We start from the raw sequence: 17,008 nt of genomic DNA, 5'->3' as shown, positions 1-17,008 counted from the left end.
CCTATAACATCGTTGTTTTTTAAATGTTTCTTAGTTTTTCCTCTATTTCCAATGACTCAAAAGAAGCTAAATTGAATTTTAACAAACATAATGTATGTATTTGTGTGAGTGTGGTCTAGACTTTCTTTGTATGGAAAGTGTCTTGTCTTGCTCAAACAAAGAAAAAACAAATTAAATGAGAATCAGAAATAGCATTTTAAAAGCACATATTTTAATTTGGTTTAGAATGACCGAAACAATTCAGGTTTCCCTTATATTATGGGCTTCAAATCAAGACAATTGGGTTTATAATGCGTGTCAATTAGAGTTTTATTTTGAAATGACACCACCGGATAAGTGAAAGTGTGTCTTGACTGCGCTCCACTAATCCAAGTGTCAGTGTTGAGACAAACATAACAGCAGTTCGCGACGTCCCTGTCAGCTTCAGGAGTTTTACTGCTAAAAGGAGCCGGGAGCAGCGCCGCCGACCTGTCCTGCATTCACGAGGGACTACTAAAGATTTCCCACGCTTGCTTTTATTTTCTCTATCGAAAGAGTGGCACTTTTGGATCCACAGGGGAAGGGTTTGTGGAGTGTTTCAAAGCGACCGAGGCTTTCAGTTTCCCAAGTTGCTCTCTGCTCACCTTAACATGGCTTCAACGACCTGCACCAGGTTCACCGATGAGTACCAGCTGTACGAGGAGCTGGGGAAGTAAGTTATCTCCCTTTTACAAATGTTTTCTTCTACAGTTGGAGTGAACTTTAATTGCCCTATGTGTTGACTCTGGGTGTTTGGTTTGACCGAAACCTCGGCATTAGACCCCCCTACCTGTTCTTACCTTGACACGCTCAGTTAGCGCGTGTGGGCAGGACGTCGCGCGAACATCTATTTAAACCTTTCGAGTCCTTGTACTCGGTTATGAACGAAGAGCGCGAGCGTGAATTCATAATATAGACCCAGTGTTGAAGCCGAGGTCTTCTGTTTAATACCTCCTACCCTCTCATGTTTATCTCAACACTTTGAGTGGGTTGATCCTGCTCGTTAACGCCCATCAATGTGAAGCATTTGGAGGAAGAATGCTTGCATAAGGGTCGTACCAATTGAAAAAGTTCAACAGCCCTGTGGAAACGTGCCAGGCAAGTAAAAACAAGAGGAAATGTGGATGGAATTCGGTGATAGTGTCATTTGCAGCCTGGGTCAGCAGCGGGGAACCTGCCACATTCTGAATGCTCTCAGTCCGCTGAGTGAAATGAAGCCCGCCTTTAACCAAGCTGTTACTACTTTATGCATGATTAACTGATATGGACGACTATGAAAATTTGAAGCCCTTTTTTTAAATCCTGCTGATCATCTGCGTCTGTGTAAGAAACTCCCCGTTCATGTGTGTTGTAGTGGAGGAGAGCACAGATGGATGTGGTTTCAAAAACAAATTTGTCAAACATAATTTTTTCCACCATTTCAATCATTTCTGTTTAGATGGGAATCTGAAATGTGAAGAATGTGAAGTCTGAAAATACACATGTTCAATTTGGATTGATTTAGGGTCTTTTTATGGGGGGGGGGGGGGGGGGCATTTTCAGAAACGGGGGTGGGGGGGGGGGGGTGGGCATGTCACCCCCCCAGATCTGCAAACATGAGTGCATTCAAACTTGGCTACAGTAATTTAGTTTCTCCTACAATGTCAACGACTCTGTTTTCTGCACAATGCAACAAAAAAGTGCCCTTTTGACATGCTGTCGTTGTTTACACAGGTTAAGTCATTAGCTTTGGGAAGGTGTGGCTGTCCTTTCTGGACTTGGCTGCAGTATCATGTAGTTTGTTTTTATAGTGATAAGCAAACATTAATCACAAACAGATAGCCAGCTGACTCAGTGACCTGTCTTAAGTTGTCACAATACCAGAATTTAAAACTTTGACACAATACTGGTGTAAAAAACAATATGTCCTTGCCACACAGAACAAGTGCCAAGTATCTTCCCCACTGTTATATCTATGCAGCCTGGGGGTGAAAGGTGATTGTATATCTGCCTTTTTTTGAGACACATGGTATTTAAAAGTATCAAAGTAATACTTTTGACAACCTAAGATCAGTTGACATCAGTCATTTATCACATTGTCTAAATAGCCTACTTATTGCTCCACTGCCTTCAGAAATGTTTATAGCAGGGCTCCAGACTAACTATCTTCACGATGAGCACTGTGGCCCCCAACTGAAAGTTTTAGGGGCACAACCAGAGATTTTAAGGGCACACACTGTAAATCAATAGAAGAATATTTTAGAGAAATTGGAGAAATTTACAGAAATTACCACATTTTTATTGGGCTCTTTTAAAGAGACAACATAGAAGGTAAACCAACAGCACCATCACTGTCATGACAGTACAACATTGAAAAAAGATACCATACATTCAGAATAAGGGGTGTGACGAGACGATTCACAATATTAAGTCCGCGAGAACAAAACAAGATTTTAACACTATTTTAAAATGTATGTTCTTTACAGGGGGCTTGATTTAAGCAGAGAGCTGTGGTGCTGCTGCAGGTGTCTTTGCATAGTACTTGTGTTAGCTGCGGTGAAGCCTACAGTACTCTGCACCGTTCAGGTGTATCAACTAATACACGAAGATCAAAACCCATTCAGAGTGATACATCACCTCCAGAGTCTGGTAAATCCCTCTGGGGTATTTTTTTAATAAAGTAATGGAGACACACCTAGTGAGAGGACTTTTGATAGGGCATGCCCTGAAACTTTCCCATTTTACCTCAGTGGAAACAAACACTTAAATCACATTACTTCTGTTGGCCTAGGTTATCGAAGGGTTAATTGAATGTGTAGGGCCACCTCAATCAAATTAAAATTCTTGCAATGGCACCGTGTACATAGTCATACGGATTCTTATTCCAACTACATCTTTGTAGAATGAGCACCTGTTGTAATGAAGCCTTTAGGAGGGGCTGTATAAGTGCTCTTCAGAACGAACAAGGTGTTGAGCTGGCCAGACCACGTGATCAACACGCAATGCATTCTGGTGATGGCAACTCTGGCTGGCAGTCTCAGGAGTGAAGTGCTGCTGGAGCACTCCAGTACTTTTTTCTCTAAGAAAAACAGTATAGTTGCCGTTTGAATAAATCTGGTTGACATTCAGATAGTTTTATGAGCACTTCAAGATCCGGCCATTATTAAAAAGACGGCTCGGCAACAAACTTGTTTCACTATCTGTGAACTGACCAGGTGAATCAATTGCGCCGTTCACGTAGGACCAACACGCAGCAGACCTCTGCCAGAGGCTTGCGAGCTGGAGAAATTGTTTCAGTACCTAGTCTATTTTTTCCATGAGCCGCGAGCGAATCATGCAAAAAAACACACTATAAACAAAAGAGAGGTGGTATGTGATATAAACGATCTGATTCTGATAAATGATCAAATGCATCCACACTTGCCCAGCCTTTTGATTTCCATGCCTTTCTCCCCGGTGTTCTGCTGCTTTGAATTGCCCTGATTTTTACATGAGGAAATAGATCAAAACCTGCCCATCTATTATATTTATTAGAAATAGACCGGTGCTGTTTGTGATTGCTGTTGTTTAAATAACGTACTTGTTCTACACATTTGTCAGTTAATTGTGTCTGAAGAGGGAGGACAGAGATGAGCATGCATGTTGTCTGTCTGTTGCTGCTCCTACACACACACACACACACATTCACACACATACACATACATACACACACACAGGCAGATAGGGACATACTGTATACTGTATCATAAAGATAGAAGTAACTTTTTGAAGCCAGGAGACTGCATTTTGGTTGCCGCAATCTTGGTTTTTTGAAACTGGACTTGATCATATTTGGACAAAAAGGCAGTACTGGGGAGGAGTACTAAGCATCGACTGGCTGATATTGTCTGCTGTTTAAACAGCGGTGCGCTATGTTAAATGCTAAAGGGGGAAACTGCCGGTTGACCGAGAAGGGTCCAGCTGCAGGCTTTGGCGTTTCCGTCATGACACAAGAATGTCCATTAGGCATTCCTGTTAGCGTTTCATCGACCAATCACAAAGAATTTTGCAAGGCATACTGGGTATGCTTCCCTTAACCTGTGTTTACTGATGATTGCTAACAGCAACAGCTAGCATCACATCACAACATTGTAAAGTTACATCAGGCATTAAATAAAATAATATTGGTAATACTATAGCACAGGCAGGAGTTTTAATACTTACCAATAACAAATGTGACTGATGTTATCAGTCTCTATATAACCAAGTTACGTTTATGGTGCTGTAATGAACCACAGGAGAGTGAGCACGGGCTGAGAGAGGCTGACTGAGAGAGAAATCATTTATTACTCTATTTACTTCCGTCAGTTACCACATTTTCTAGACCAAGTAAATCTTAAGTAAACACTGTGAATCAGGTGTTGAAAGGGACCCTTTTGTGTGTCTCCATGTTTTATTATCATGGCATTAATGATGATGACTTGCTTGCTTATTAATCCTGATTACAAAAAGACAACTATTCCAAACCATATGGCCTTTAATCCCTTTGAACTGAATTTACATTGTGACACTAAATTTATGGGTCTTTTTGATCCGGACTCAAATTTCGGAGATCATTTCTTTCGTGTAACAACTATTACGCTAAGAACCTGCCGCAGCTAACACGGATAAGCTCGGGGCGGGGAGTTGAACACAATACAATGTCTTTTTTTAACCACTAATACAGCTCCAAATAACACCAAACGTCTGCAGTAGCATGAGAAGAGTCCCTACACATAAAATAAAGGACCAACAACGTAGTTAGTGAACCCAGAGTTTATTAAAAGAGTGTTTTGAAAGACGTACCTCCTGGCCGGTACCAGCTCTTCTCGTAGTAAAGTCTTATTTCTTCTATATAATGACCTGACTGCAGTTTTATCGTCCCTGTTAACAATTCTTTATGCTGATGATACCAATTTATTTATCTCTCATACTAATGTCTCTGTACTTATAGCCAAAGCTAATGCTGATTTAGAAATTATTTCCGAATGGTTACAACTAAACAAACTTTCAATCAATAATAAAAAATTGTTTAATATTTACATCAAAAAATAAAAGATATTGTAATCTGATTCTTGTCTTAGCATAAGAAATAACCCAATTAATCAGGTATCATCCACAAGATTCCTGACTGATGAAACCCAAAGCTGGAAGAATCATATTCAGGTTATTTGCAATAAAATATCTAAATCCATTGGTATCACTAGCAAACTTGGAGCTTTGGTTCATCAGAATTTTCTATTAACTCTTTATTACAGCTGAATTTATCCTTATCTCATATATTGTAATACCATCAGGGGAGGTACGCATCTTTATCTACATAGTGTTTTCTTCTGCAAAAACAATTTGTAGAATTGCAACATTTAGCAGCCGAACACTCCTCATTTCAAGCAGCTTGAAAGCTCTTTTGCTTTTTGACATCAATAAATTCTTCATGTGTATTCACTTTTAAAATTTTAGATCAGTCTTCTTCGTCTCCCATGCCCTGTAAAGTATTTTTTCAACTAAGCAGTGATGTACACAGGTATAATACAAGACATGCCAACTGGCTACACCTCCCAAAGTTTCGCACTGAGATCTGTACATTTTCAATTCGATACAAGGGGTTTCAGAGCTTTATTTAAATTTGCAACTGGTTCCACTTCTCTGAGGAATTTAAAATACAGGCTTAGGACCTGTCTGACTAACCAGGCAGTAGAAACCTAAAGGACTGAATATAGGCCGATCCTACGTACCTGTCTATTATTTATATACTGTATATGTATGTATATTCAATGATGCCCCTTTGCTTGCTCTTTTATTGTTTGTATACCTTGTTGAATTTGATGACTTTTCATTCTTTTTTCTTGCATTTTGACAACACTTGAAGTGAGATTTCCTTAACAAGACCCTATGGGTTTTCTTCTCACCGGCACACATTTGTTTATTTATTTTGAAAACTTTATAAAGTTTTTAAGTTTAAGCCACATGAAGAAACAACAGAGACAATATACAATAAAACAAAAGGAAAAGGATAAAACAGAACAAAACAAACTGCCAGCACACAAAGATATAAACATGTTAAAGTCCAGGAAAGAGTCCAGAAAGTCCAAAGAGCAAGGTCCAAATGAAGACAAGGAGATGGATGCTTGGCTATGCAAAGCTCAATGTAGACGGAATAATAGTGTCCAGAGTAGCTTGTCCGGAGAACGATGTCTTGTCACTTTGAATGTACTCAATAAAGACTCCCCAGACATCAAGGATTTTGTAATGAGTGTCTGAGAGAGTATATCGAGTTTCTTGCAGGTAGATACAAGAGACCATGTCGTTCAACCATTTCTTAAAACAGGGAGGAGAAACTGATTTCCAATCCCTCAGAATAACTTGTTTTGCTACAACCAAACCAAATATAAGGGCTTGTTGTAAAGATGAGGGAAGAGTGAGAGAGAAGTTAGAACAGCCCATTATTAGCCGATGACAGTCAGGGATCAACTGTTTACTGTATACAACGCTATACAAATAAAAAAATGTCTTCCCAAAAGTTCTGAAGCTTAGGGCAGGACCAGAAAAGATGACATAGAGTCCCATCATGTGATTTACATTTATCACAGGTAGCAGAAACAGAAGGATAGATCTGGTTCAGTTTGGTCTTTGAGAAATGTAAACGATGAATTACTTTAAATTGAATAAGTTGAAGTCTGACATTGATAGAGCAAGATTTGATCCTCTTAAGACCCTGGGCTCACAGCTCTTCTGAAATCTCAAGTGTCTGATACCCAGGCTGCTTTAATATAAGGAGAAGGGGGTGCAGAACTAAAAAGATTGACAAACCGAGAGATTAAAGGTTTGGAGGTGGGAGTTTGGATCATAAGCTCATAGAAGCTGTGCTGCTCAGGAAAAGTTTCAACGTGAGGGGTCAATTGCCTAACAAAGTTTCTGACTAGCAAATATCCGAAAAAGTGGGTGGGGGGAGACCAAATTTTTCCTGCAACTGAGCAAAAGATGCAAAGTGGTTGTTAATGTAAAGGTCTTTGACGGTGATCAGGCCTTTGTCAGACCACTGTACAAAGGCCCCATCCATCATGCCTGGTTCAAAGCAAGGGTTCTGACAAATAGGAGCATGGGTAGACAGTCCGGGGAAATTCAGAACACCCCTAATCTGTTTCAAAATTCTAAAAGTATTACACATAACAAAATCATCCTTAAAGCATCTAAGAGGTAGGTTTACTTTTGAGAATAGAATAGCTGCTAATGAGGCACCTGCATGCACGAAAGCTGACCAGGTCTCAATTTCAGGCCAGCTGAGGGAGAGGGAAACTCTCTGCTCCGCCGCAGCTGTGGGGTGACTCCAAAAAACCAATGCTCTGGTGTTGCAGGCCAAATAGTAATTACGAAAGACAGGGAGGCCAAGACCTCCAGCAGCTGTGGGTTTGTGCAAGTGTGCTTTTGAGATACGAGGAGGTTTATAAGCCCAGATAAAGGGAATAATGATAGTCTATCAACTTGAAGAAAGAGGCTGTGAGATATATGGGTATGTTCTGGAAGAAGTACATAAATTTGGGGAGAACTACCATCTTGACAATATTGACACGGCCCATTAATGAAAGGGGAAGAAGTTTCCATTAGTCTATCATAATTTTGAGTTTACCAATCAGGTCAGAGTAGTTCAACTTAAAAAGAAGTTTTGGGTTCCTGGAGATGTTCATCCAAAGATAAACAAAAGACTGTTTTCCCAATTAATGGTTAAACCAGAAAGCTGTCCAAAGTTCTTTATAAGATTCAAAGGGGGTGTGAGGGACATCCTAATATCTGACAAAGTCAAGATCACATCATCTGCGTACAGACCAATAGGACTATCAGATGCACCATGCCCAATGCCAGTAATCTGGGGCAACATCTGATGGAGATAGTGAGGAGCTCTAAAGCAAGTGCAAAGAGCAAGGGAGAGAGGCTGCATCCTTGTCTAGTTCCGCAATGTAATAAGAAAGGAGGAGACCTGTCATGGTTGGTCAAGACCGAGGACTTGGGACAAGCATTAAGCATTTTTAAGAGTTGTAGGTACTCTAGGTTGATTGGGTCAAAAGTGTGACTATCATATTAAATATTTGATAGCTAGTTGAAGAAAGGTTCTTGCCTTGGTTGTTTGCTCTTAGAAAAAAGAGGAATCAGATTGCTCTTTGTTCTGCTCAGTTGAGACGGTAACAGGTTGGTTAACCTGGCTGATGATCCTACTACATACAGGCCATGTTCAGGGCCTAGGGACAGTGGGCAGCTGGTCCCTGGATCCAGCAGGAGAGCGTCCAGTTGAGTGAATCCAAGAAAAGAGTGAGGAGGAGCGTGTCCTACAGTTTTATAGACTCGATGGTGATGTCTTCACCAGAGGTCAGGTCAGCCAATGGACTGACATTTTGGGGGTCCCTTGGAGAGTTCACACCTGGGTGTGAGCTGTTGGGGTAAAGTTGCATGGCAGGCCTTTGTCTGTGACCATGCGCTCAGGGACAAAGGCTACCAGACTTTTGGGCCAAGTCTTTTCCTTTGTTTGATCAGGGTGAGGCCTTCTCATAATCAAAGTGAAATTATCGCCAAAAAACAAAAACTTTTGAGTGTTGCAGACATACATTTCCATTCAATATGGTCAAATGCTTGCTTAGTATCTAATGAGATAACAGCAGAGTGCGATAACGTTGTGGAATACATCATATAGCATATAGCAAACGGCGAGTATTGGAGAAGGAGAACTGGGATAAAGCCTGACTGGTCAGGGTGGATTAACAGGCCAACTTTTAATCGGTTAGTCAGAACTTTTGCAACAATCTTTTAGTCGCTGTTTAGGAGGCTTAAAGAGTGATAAGACACAACGTTAGTGCTATCCATGTCTTTTTTCAGGAGAAAGGAAATATGAGCATCATACACACTGCTGGGAAAAATTTAATCTTTCACGGAACAATTTATCATCAGAAGAAGAGGAGCAATTTTATCTATATGTTTTTTTTATAGAATGCTATTCCAATGTGAGGTCAGAATCCAATTCTAGCTTAGCGGCTTCATTAAGAGTTGGAATTTTCAAAGAATTGAAAAAAATCATCCAGGTCGGAGTCACTCGGCTTAGCTTTGAGGTATACAACTAACTGAAAAAATCTAAGAATCTGTCATTTATCCATTTTGGATCAGTTATCAATTGTCCAGTGGCAGAGGAAACTTTGAGAATTGCCCTGTCAGCCTGTATGCCTTTTAGCTGCCTAGCAAGTAATTTGTCAGGCTTATCACCTAGCTCAAAATACTTCTGCTTAAGTTTGCAGATATAATTTCCAACCTGTTCTCCCACCATCTGATTATACTCATACTTTATCTTCAGGATGGCGCTAAGAGTATCATTGTTGTTTGTATTGCGAAAAGTGTCCTCCCACACATCTAACTCATTCTTAATAACGGGACGATTGATATGAGATGCGATGAACCCGTAGCACTGCCTTGAATGACTCCCATAAAACTGAGTCAGAGACTGCCCCATTTTCATTTACCCCCGGTCATTCAATGTATGTAACACAATGCTGAGGATGTTCTACCAGTCGGTTGTAGCCAGTGCCATCTTCTTTGTTGTTGTCTGCTGGGGCAGCAGACTGAGGGCAGAAGACGCAAAGAAGATTAGTAGGATCATCAGGAACGCTGGCTCCGTCCTGGGGGTCCAACTGGACTCTTTGGTGGTGGTCTGAGAGAAGGATGCTGTCTAAACTGCACAGTATCCTTGACAACAACACTCACCCTCTCCATCAGATGCTGACCTCTAGCAGGGCCTTGATAAATGCGGCGGCTGAATTCGATCGTCATTAACATGTTACGCCCTTATATATTCCTGGTTCGGAGGCCTCACCCACTGAGGTCAAACATGTAGAGAGCAACGCTGGTACAAAAAGACACTTTTCACACTCCGGTTCAATGCCCCCAACCTCCACAGGGATGCCAGAAAAGCTCCCTGCCAGAGGTCTGAGTTCAAGATCTCTCGGACAGGGGCCACCTCCAGACGTTCCCAGTTCACCCGCACTACTCGTTTGGGCTTACCTGGTCTGTCCAGAATCTTCCCCCATCCTCTGACCCAACTCATCACCAGATGGTGATCCGTTGACAGCTCTGCCCCTCTCTTCACTGGAGTGTCCGAAACATAAGGCCTCAGATCAGATGACACGATCAAAAAATTGATCATTGACCTTTGGCCTAGGGTGCTCTGGTACCACGTACACTTATGAGCATCCTTATGTTCGAACATGGTGTTAGTTATAGACAATCCGTGACTAGCACAGAAGTCTAATAACTGACAACCACTCAGATTTAGATCAGGGAGGCCGTTCCTCGCAATCACGCCTCTCCAGGTGTCTCCATCATTGCCCACGTGGGCGTTGAAGTCTCCCAGCAGAACTATGGAGTCCCCTACTGGAGCCCCATGCAGGACTCCATTTAGGGTCTCCAAGAAGGCTGAATACTCTGAAATGGGTTTTCTCAGGAGGGTGGCTGGAGTCTTCCTTAGAGATAGGATGAGAAGTTCAGCCATCTGTGAGGAACTCTGAGTAGAGCCGCTGCTCCTTTGCATTGAAAGAAGCCAGTTAAGGTAGTTTGGGCATCTAGTAAGGATGCCCCTGGGCGCCTTCCTAGGGAGGTATTCCAGGCACGTCCAGCTTGGAGGAGGCCTGGGGGAAAACCCAAGACTAGGTGGAGAGATTATATCTTGAATAGAAATTGAATTGAATTGAATTGAACGCCTCGGGATCCCTCAGCTAGAGCTGGTTAATGTAGCCCAGGAAAGGGAAGATTGGTGTCCCCTGCTTGAGCTGCTGCCCCCGCGACCCAACCCCAGATAAGCGGTTGAAGATGAGTGAGTGAACAAGATTAAAGACTTTACAGAAAAAGTCGGGGCAGTGAAGGGGAATTCATTGATTGCACCAGTGACAAGAACATATCTCCCAACTGGTTCTGTTTTTATAGAATTGAATACAAACGGAATAGTTTTGCAGATAAGATCTTGCCAAGACCTCTACAATTCCAAGAAGTAAAAGTAATAGGACTCATTCCCTTGGCTACGTGACTAACCTGCATTTAGGAAATAAAAGAACAGAAAATGATGGCTGACACGACAAACATGATGTAAAACTGGCACTTTTCAAAGCGCCTCTCCATCGACTTCTTCATGTCATCCACAAGCGTGCAAATCTTGGCGAGCTCAACTCCATGGCTAGCAGTGGCGGCAAATGTGGGACCTGCCCTGGAGTTAGCAGTAGCTGGGCTCGCCTGAGGTGACGCCGGCTTTTTGGGTTTGACTTTCTTAGTATTAGGCATAACTTGGTACAAAGTACAGCGGATTACGATGAGAGACTGCGACAGGGCAGCGAAAAAAAGAAAATGGAGGTGGCTACACGGAGCTCGTACAAAACACATCGACTCCATTACGAGTAGATTACGGCGCACGAGCGCCCCCCCCCCCTTTCCTTTGTATGTATTTGTTATTGATGTTTCCTTTTGTTTTTTTGTTTTTTATTGTGCAAATAAATTAATTCCAAAAATTAAATTAAAATAATTAAGAAAAAAAAAGGGGAAAACATTAGCGAACTGACGTTACAGATTTTTCCCGATCAACTTGTAGGTTTGACAATATTCAATGCTAACTGCTAATGCTAGCTAATAATAACATAAGCTTATTACCTGGTGTGTTTCGGCTGATTTACAGCAAGAGTACTAACCACACCTCGGTTCTTATTACTGAAACACTTATGCTGGTTAATTCGGAAGTTGACAACATTAGAAAATTAAACTTAAGGTGCAAAGTTCATGTTTTCGTTAAACTAAGATTCTCCATGGCCACCGCGGGTGGGAGCTACACTGGAGAATGACAGGCTGCTGCACTGAAGGAAAGTGCACCAGCTGTCTGCCTCACATGAATATCGGCGTTGGCTTCAATATCTCACTCTGAAATTCATCATGTCACCGGGAAAATAAGAGAGTTCCCTAACGTTACACGGCAGTGTTTTATGCAGCAGTGAAGTAACGTCTCCTCACCCGCAAACACCCTTAGGCAAGAAGCTAGCTCCGGTCATTTTCTTATAAACTACGGACTTCAGGTACTGACAGGCTGATGCCTTTCTTCTTCTTCTTCTTCTTCTTCTTCTTCTTCTTCTTCTTCTTCTTCTTCTTCTTCTTCTTCTTCTTCTTCCTTAGTGTTGACGGTGAAAGTTACAGTTCAGCAAGAAAGGGGACAAAGAAGGGGAAAGAAGACAAAGTGCCAGAGTCCTGTTTGTCTGATACTGAAGGAGTTTTTGACCAAGGAGAACAGAAGAGTGGTCCACACAAAGTAGTGCGTGAAGCCACCTCAATTCGGAAGCTCAAACAGCAAAGATAAGATTATTACAGCAAGAGGAGATATGCTATCATCTCATTGGCTATAAACATAACATTAAGGTAGTGATTTGAGTATGTATATCTCCGGCTACCTAGCAGCCTGCAGAGTCAGATTGAAAGCCAAGGTCAAGATTCCTTTAGCGGGCCCCATGAAGTTTTCAGTCAGCCTAAATGACACAGAAGTAGTCTAAAAGAAGCCCACTATACCAACATGGACTAAACATTAACCCAAACTGTCTAGGGAAAGTGAAATATTACGTAACATGTGTAAATGCTGCAGCTGAGTCTCCACATCCCTGTCTAAAATGTGACTTCTTTTGTTGTGATTGCTATGCACACGTTATTGGTGAGGTGTTTCAGGGCAGAGATCCATTTACACCATAGACTGGTGTCAGAAAAATGTGAACGTAGCCTTTGTTTCACCTTTTTAACAGTTCGTCAATGTTTTAAATATATATTTTTTTTGGCAGTTTTCAAGCGTTTTATTAGATAGGACAAACAGGAAATGGGGTGAGAGAGAGAGGGGGAGACATGATGTGACGTTATGTTTCAATATTATTGTCAAATTGTTACTACTTTTACAACATTTCTAATAATCCATAATTCAAATAAACAGAAGAATTCTCCAACAGTGACTGCCTCTCCCAGCAGGTGCTGCTGACAACTGTTAATGAGTCAAAGCCATCTGACCCCGCTACCTACGCCTGCTCAAGCACGTCTCCATCTAAATGAAATTCATCAGAGTAAACAAATAACTTATATCAGCACTCAGTTTGTGCATGTTTTTGAAAATCTTCCCATATGTTGACTGATCACTAACTCTTCTGCAGGGGGGCTTTCTCTGTGGTGAGACGTTGCATGAAGATTTCCACAGGGCAGGAATATGCTGCCAAAATAATCAATACCAAGAAACTGTCTGCCAGGGGTGAGTACATGCTCTTGTCATACAACATGTTGCTGTGTTAATTCTGTTGGGTACGCCCATGAGGCTGTGGCAGCAGCTCACTCTGGGACTGTACTGCTACAAACTAAAAACCAGCTTCCTTTTTTCTTTGGCTCTCCATGTTTTTTCACGCTATCATCATTTGTCTCTTAGTTAGGGCTGGATGATACAAAGAATATGCGATAATGTTAAAATATTTCGATAATGATATTACTTGTGGTAAATAAATAGATATTTAAGTGAACTCAGTTCTGCCTTTCTGCTGCTTTAAGTATAAAATACAATTTAAGTTCTTGTTGAATTAACAAAACTGAAATGATTATTAAACAGATTCCACACTGAACACAAAAGGTACCTGAAAAAAAAGTTACATTTTAAAATGCAGTTTTCTACTGATACTCCCTTTCAACTAACTCATCCTCATAGTTTTTGCACATCCTGCACAAGACTGTACAACGTAACTGTTTTACATTTGGAAGTTTTACATACTAGTTTTAGTTACTAACAGTCGTTAACAGCAATACTGGCTAATACTGATTAGCTCGGGGCAGTACGGTGAAGGCATTAAAATATCTTTCTTAACCACTAATACTGCTCAAAATAACAACAAACCTCTGCAGTAGCATGAGAAGAGTCCTTACACACAAAACGAAGCACCAATAATGTAGTTATTGAACCCAGAGTTTATTAAGAGTGTTATGAAAGACTTACCAACTGGCCCCTGTACCAGCGCCTCTCATAGTAAAGTCCATTCAAGTCAATTACCAAATGCAATTAAAAAGGAGGGAGCCCATTGATGATTTATTTAGATATCTGTCGCCTCTTCCAATTTATTCATGGAAAAATTTTCCAGGTGGTTTTCTATTTATGTTATTGACTGTTGTAGTACTTTGCTTTATTGTTTATTTCCTTTTAATATGTTTATTGTAAGCTTCATACACCAAGGCTAATTACTGTGTGCGTAAACCTACTTTTTGTTGATCTCCATTGGGATTCTGATTCCAACTCTCTTGCAATGTGCGATGTGTTCACTGTGCAAGTTGATATTGTGATGACAATTTAAAAAACAGTTATTTCACAGCCCTTCTCATAGTTTGGTCTGTAGTTGTGGGAGTTGGCCTTGTTTCAAATGGTAGCAGCCATGCTAACCACATCTTATTCTTGCAGGTTTTTAAATTCACTTTCGCACTTTCCATTGCTGTCCATATTTGTAACTCAGTCATTGAAGTGAACCAACATGAAGGAGGCCAACAGCTCCTTTTGTGACTCATTCTCTGATATCAACCAGAGCCTCTGATTTTTGATGAGCTGAATATGACTCACTGCGCTGTCTTTCACATGAAAACACAAGCCAGTGAAGGCACTGTTGTGGCAGAACTGAGAACACCTCTCTTCTTCTCTCCTCCCAGTGATTAAAAAAAAATAAAAAATAGAGCATCTGCCCAGGAAGCAGGGGCATGGATTATTTCATTTTCCTTTCCTCACATTTGTTATTCTCTCCATTATTATCTGTGCATTGTGGGCCTAGGCCCCGGCTGTATGGGTGTTGCAACGCTGATTGATCCCAGCGCAAAACCATAATGGGTTGATGGGAGAGCGCACAAACGAAAGGAGAAAAGGCACGGGTGACGGTGAGAGCTTGCACAGCAGCAGCAGATGTTGCGTCTCATGGGGGAAGCAAGGGGTTTCCTCATAGCATCAGCAGCTACATGAAGAAAAACAAAATGGTGGAGTACAAAATAGAGAAGATACAATCAATGGAATGGAAAAGTAGAAAAAGAGAATATCCTTTTCTCTTTTCTTGATGATTCAGTGATACAAGCTCTCTATTCATTCATAGCCAATGAATGAGAATGAGAATGTGTGTGGTTCCAGAGCTGAGGGTAGTCCATGATTGATTCCATGCTCAGGTTGCTTTGGCTGAATGGCCTTGCTAATTCTGAGCCTCTTGCAATTCAAGGAGTAAATGAAATGGAAAGGAGGAGGAGGGAGAAGAGGGAGAAGGAGGGAGGAGGAGTGTGTTGAGCATATGAGAGAGTAGGATGAAAACAAAACATGGCCATTATGAGCACCATCAAACTTTTTACTACTTTACTTTTACATAATCAATTTACTTCAAGTGATTTGAATGCAATGCTAAGGCATGTTTTCAAATTCATTTGAAACCTGGCCTAAAAATGTTTTAATTCAGTCATTTAAAAAAAAAAAAAATTATGCAGCCTAAATATGTTTTTTTAATGGAAAAGCAATACTTTCATTCTGTATATATTTAATATATATATATATATATATATATATATATATATATATATATATATATATATATATATATATATATATATATATATATATATATACACTACTGTTCAAAAGTTTGGGGTCACATAGAAATTTCCTTATTTTTGAAAGAAAAGCACTGTTTTTTAAAACAGTGCTTTAAACTAATCTAAGTTTAAACTAATCTATACATTGCTAATGTGGTAAATGACTATTCTAGATGCAAATGTCTGTTTTTTGGTGCAATATCTACATAGGTGTATAGAGGCCCATTTCCAGCAACTATCACTCCAGTGTTCTAATGGTACAATGTGTTTGCTCATTGGGTCAGAAGGCTAATGGATGATTAGAAAACCCTTGAGCAATTATGTTAGCACAGCTGAAAACAGTTGAGCTGTTTAGAGAAGCTATAAAACTGACCTTCCTTTGGGCTAGTTGAGTATCTGGAGCATCACATTTGTGGGGACGATTAAACGCTCAAAATGGCCAGAAAAAGAGAACTTTCATGTGAAACTCGACAATCTATTCTTGTTCTTAGAAATGAAGGCTATTCCATGCGAGAAATTGCCAAGAAACTGAAGATTTCCTACAACGGTGTGTACTACTCCCTTCAGAGAACAGCACAAACAGGCTCTAACCAGAGTAGAAAGAGAAGTGGGAGGCCCCGCTGCACAACTCAGCAAGAAGATAAGTACATTAGAGTCTCTAGTTTGAGAAATGGACGCCTCACAGGTCCTCAACTGGCAGCTTCATTAAATAGTACCCGCAAAACGCCAGTGTCAACATCTACAGTGAAGAGGCGACTCCGGGATGCTGGCCTTCAGGGCAGAGTGGCAAAGAAAAAGTCATATCTGAGACTGGCCAATAAAAGAAAAAGATTAATATGGGCAAAAGAACACAGACATTGGACAGAGGAAGATTGGAAAAAAGTGTTATGGACGGACAAATCGAAGTTTGAGGTGTTTGGATCACACAGAAGAACATTTGTGAGACGCAGAACAACTGAAAAGATGCTGGAAGAGTGCCTGACGTCATCTGTCAAGCATGGTGGGGGTAACGTGATGGTCTGGGGTTGCTTTGGTGCTGGTAAGGTGGGAGATTTGCTCAGGGTTAAAGGGATTCTGAATAAGGAAGGCTATGACTCAATTTTGCAACGCCATGCCATACCCTGTGGACAGCGCTTGATTGGAGCCAATTTCATCCTACAACAGGACAATGACCAAAAGCACACCTCCAAGTTGTGCAAGAACTATTTAGAGAAGAAGCAGGCAGCTGGTATTCTACCTGTAATGGAGTGGCCAGCGCAGTCACCAGATCTAAACCCCATTGAGCTGTTGTGGGAGCAGCTTGACCGTATGGTACGCAAGAAGTGCCCACCCAGCCAATCCAACTTGTGGGAGGGGCTTCTAG

At 41.1% G+C, this 17,008-nt stretch overlaps 1 protein-coding gene across 2 annotated transcripts in view; it reads left to right on the top strand.

Annotated features, from left to right (window-relative positions):
• Nucleotides 1-394: 394 nt before the first annotated feature.
• Nucleotides 395-17,008, top strand: part of camk2d1 (calcium/calmodulin-dependent protein kinase (CaM kinase) II delta 1) — a gene marked incomplete at its 3' end in the record, with an annotated part of 134,940 nt that continues 118,326 nt past the window's right edge. For both annotated transcript variants that reach the window (XM_083937192.1, XM_083937193.1), the window contains exons 1-2: nt 395-691; nt 13,209-13,303. In XM_083937192.1, the coding sequence (XP_083793318.1) occupies nt 630-691; nt 13,209-13,303 (157 nt within the window). In that variant the 5' untranslated portion in view covers nt 395-629. The remainder of the gene's footprint in view (nt 692-13,208; nt 13,304-17,008) is intronic.

Source organism: Echiichthys vipera (genome assembly GCF_963691815.1).
Source record: "Echiichthys vipera genome assembly, chromosome: 22".
Taxonomy (NCBI): domain Eukaryota; kingdom Metazoa; phylum Chordata; class Actinopteri; order Perciformes; family Trachinidae; genus Echiichthys; species Echiichthys vipera.
This window is presented reverse-complemented; position numbering and strand designations above follow the sequence as displayed.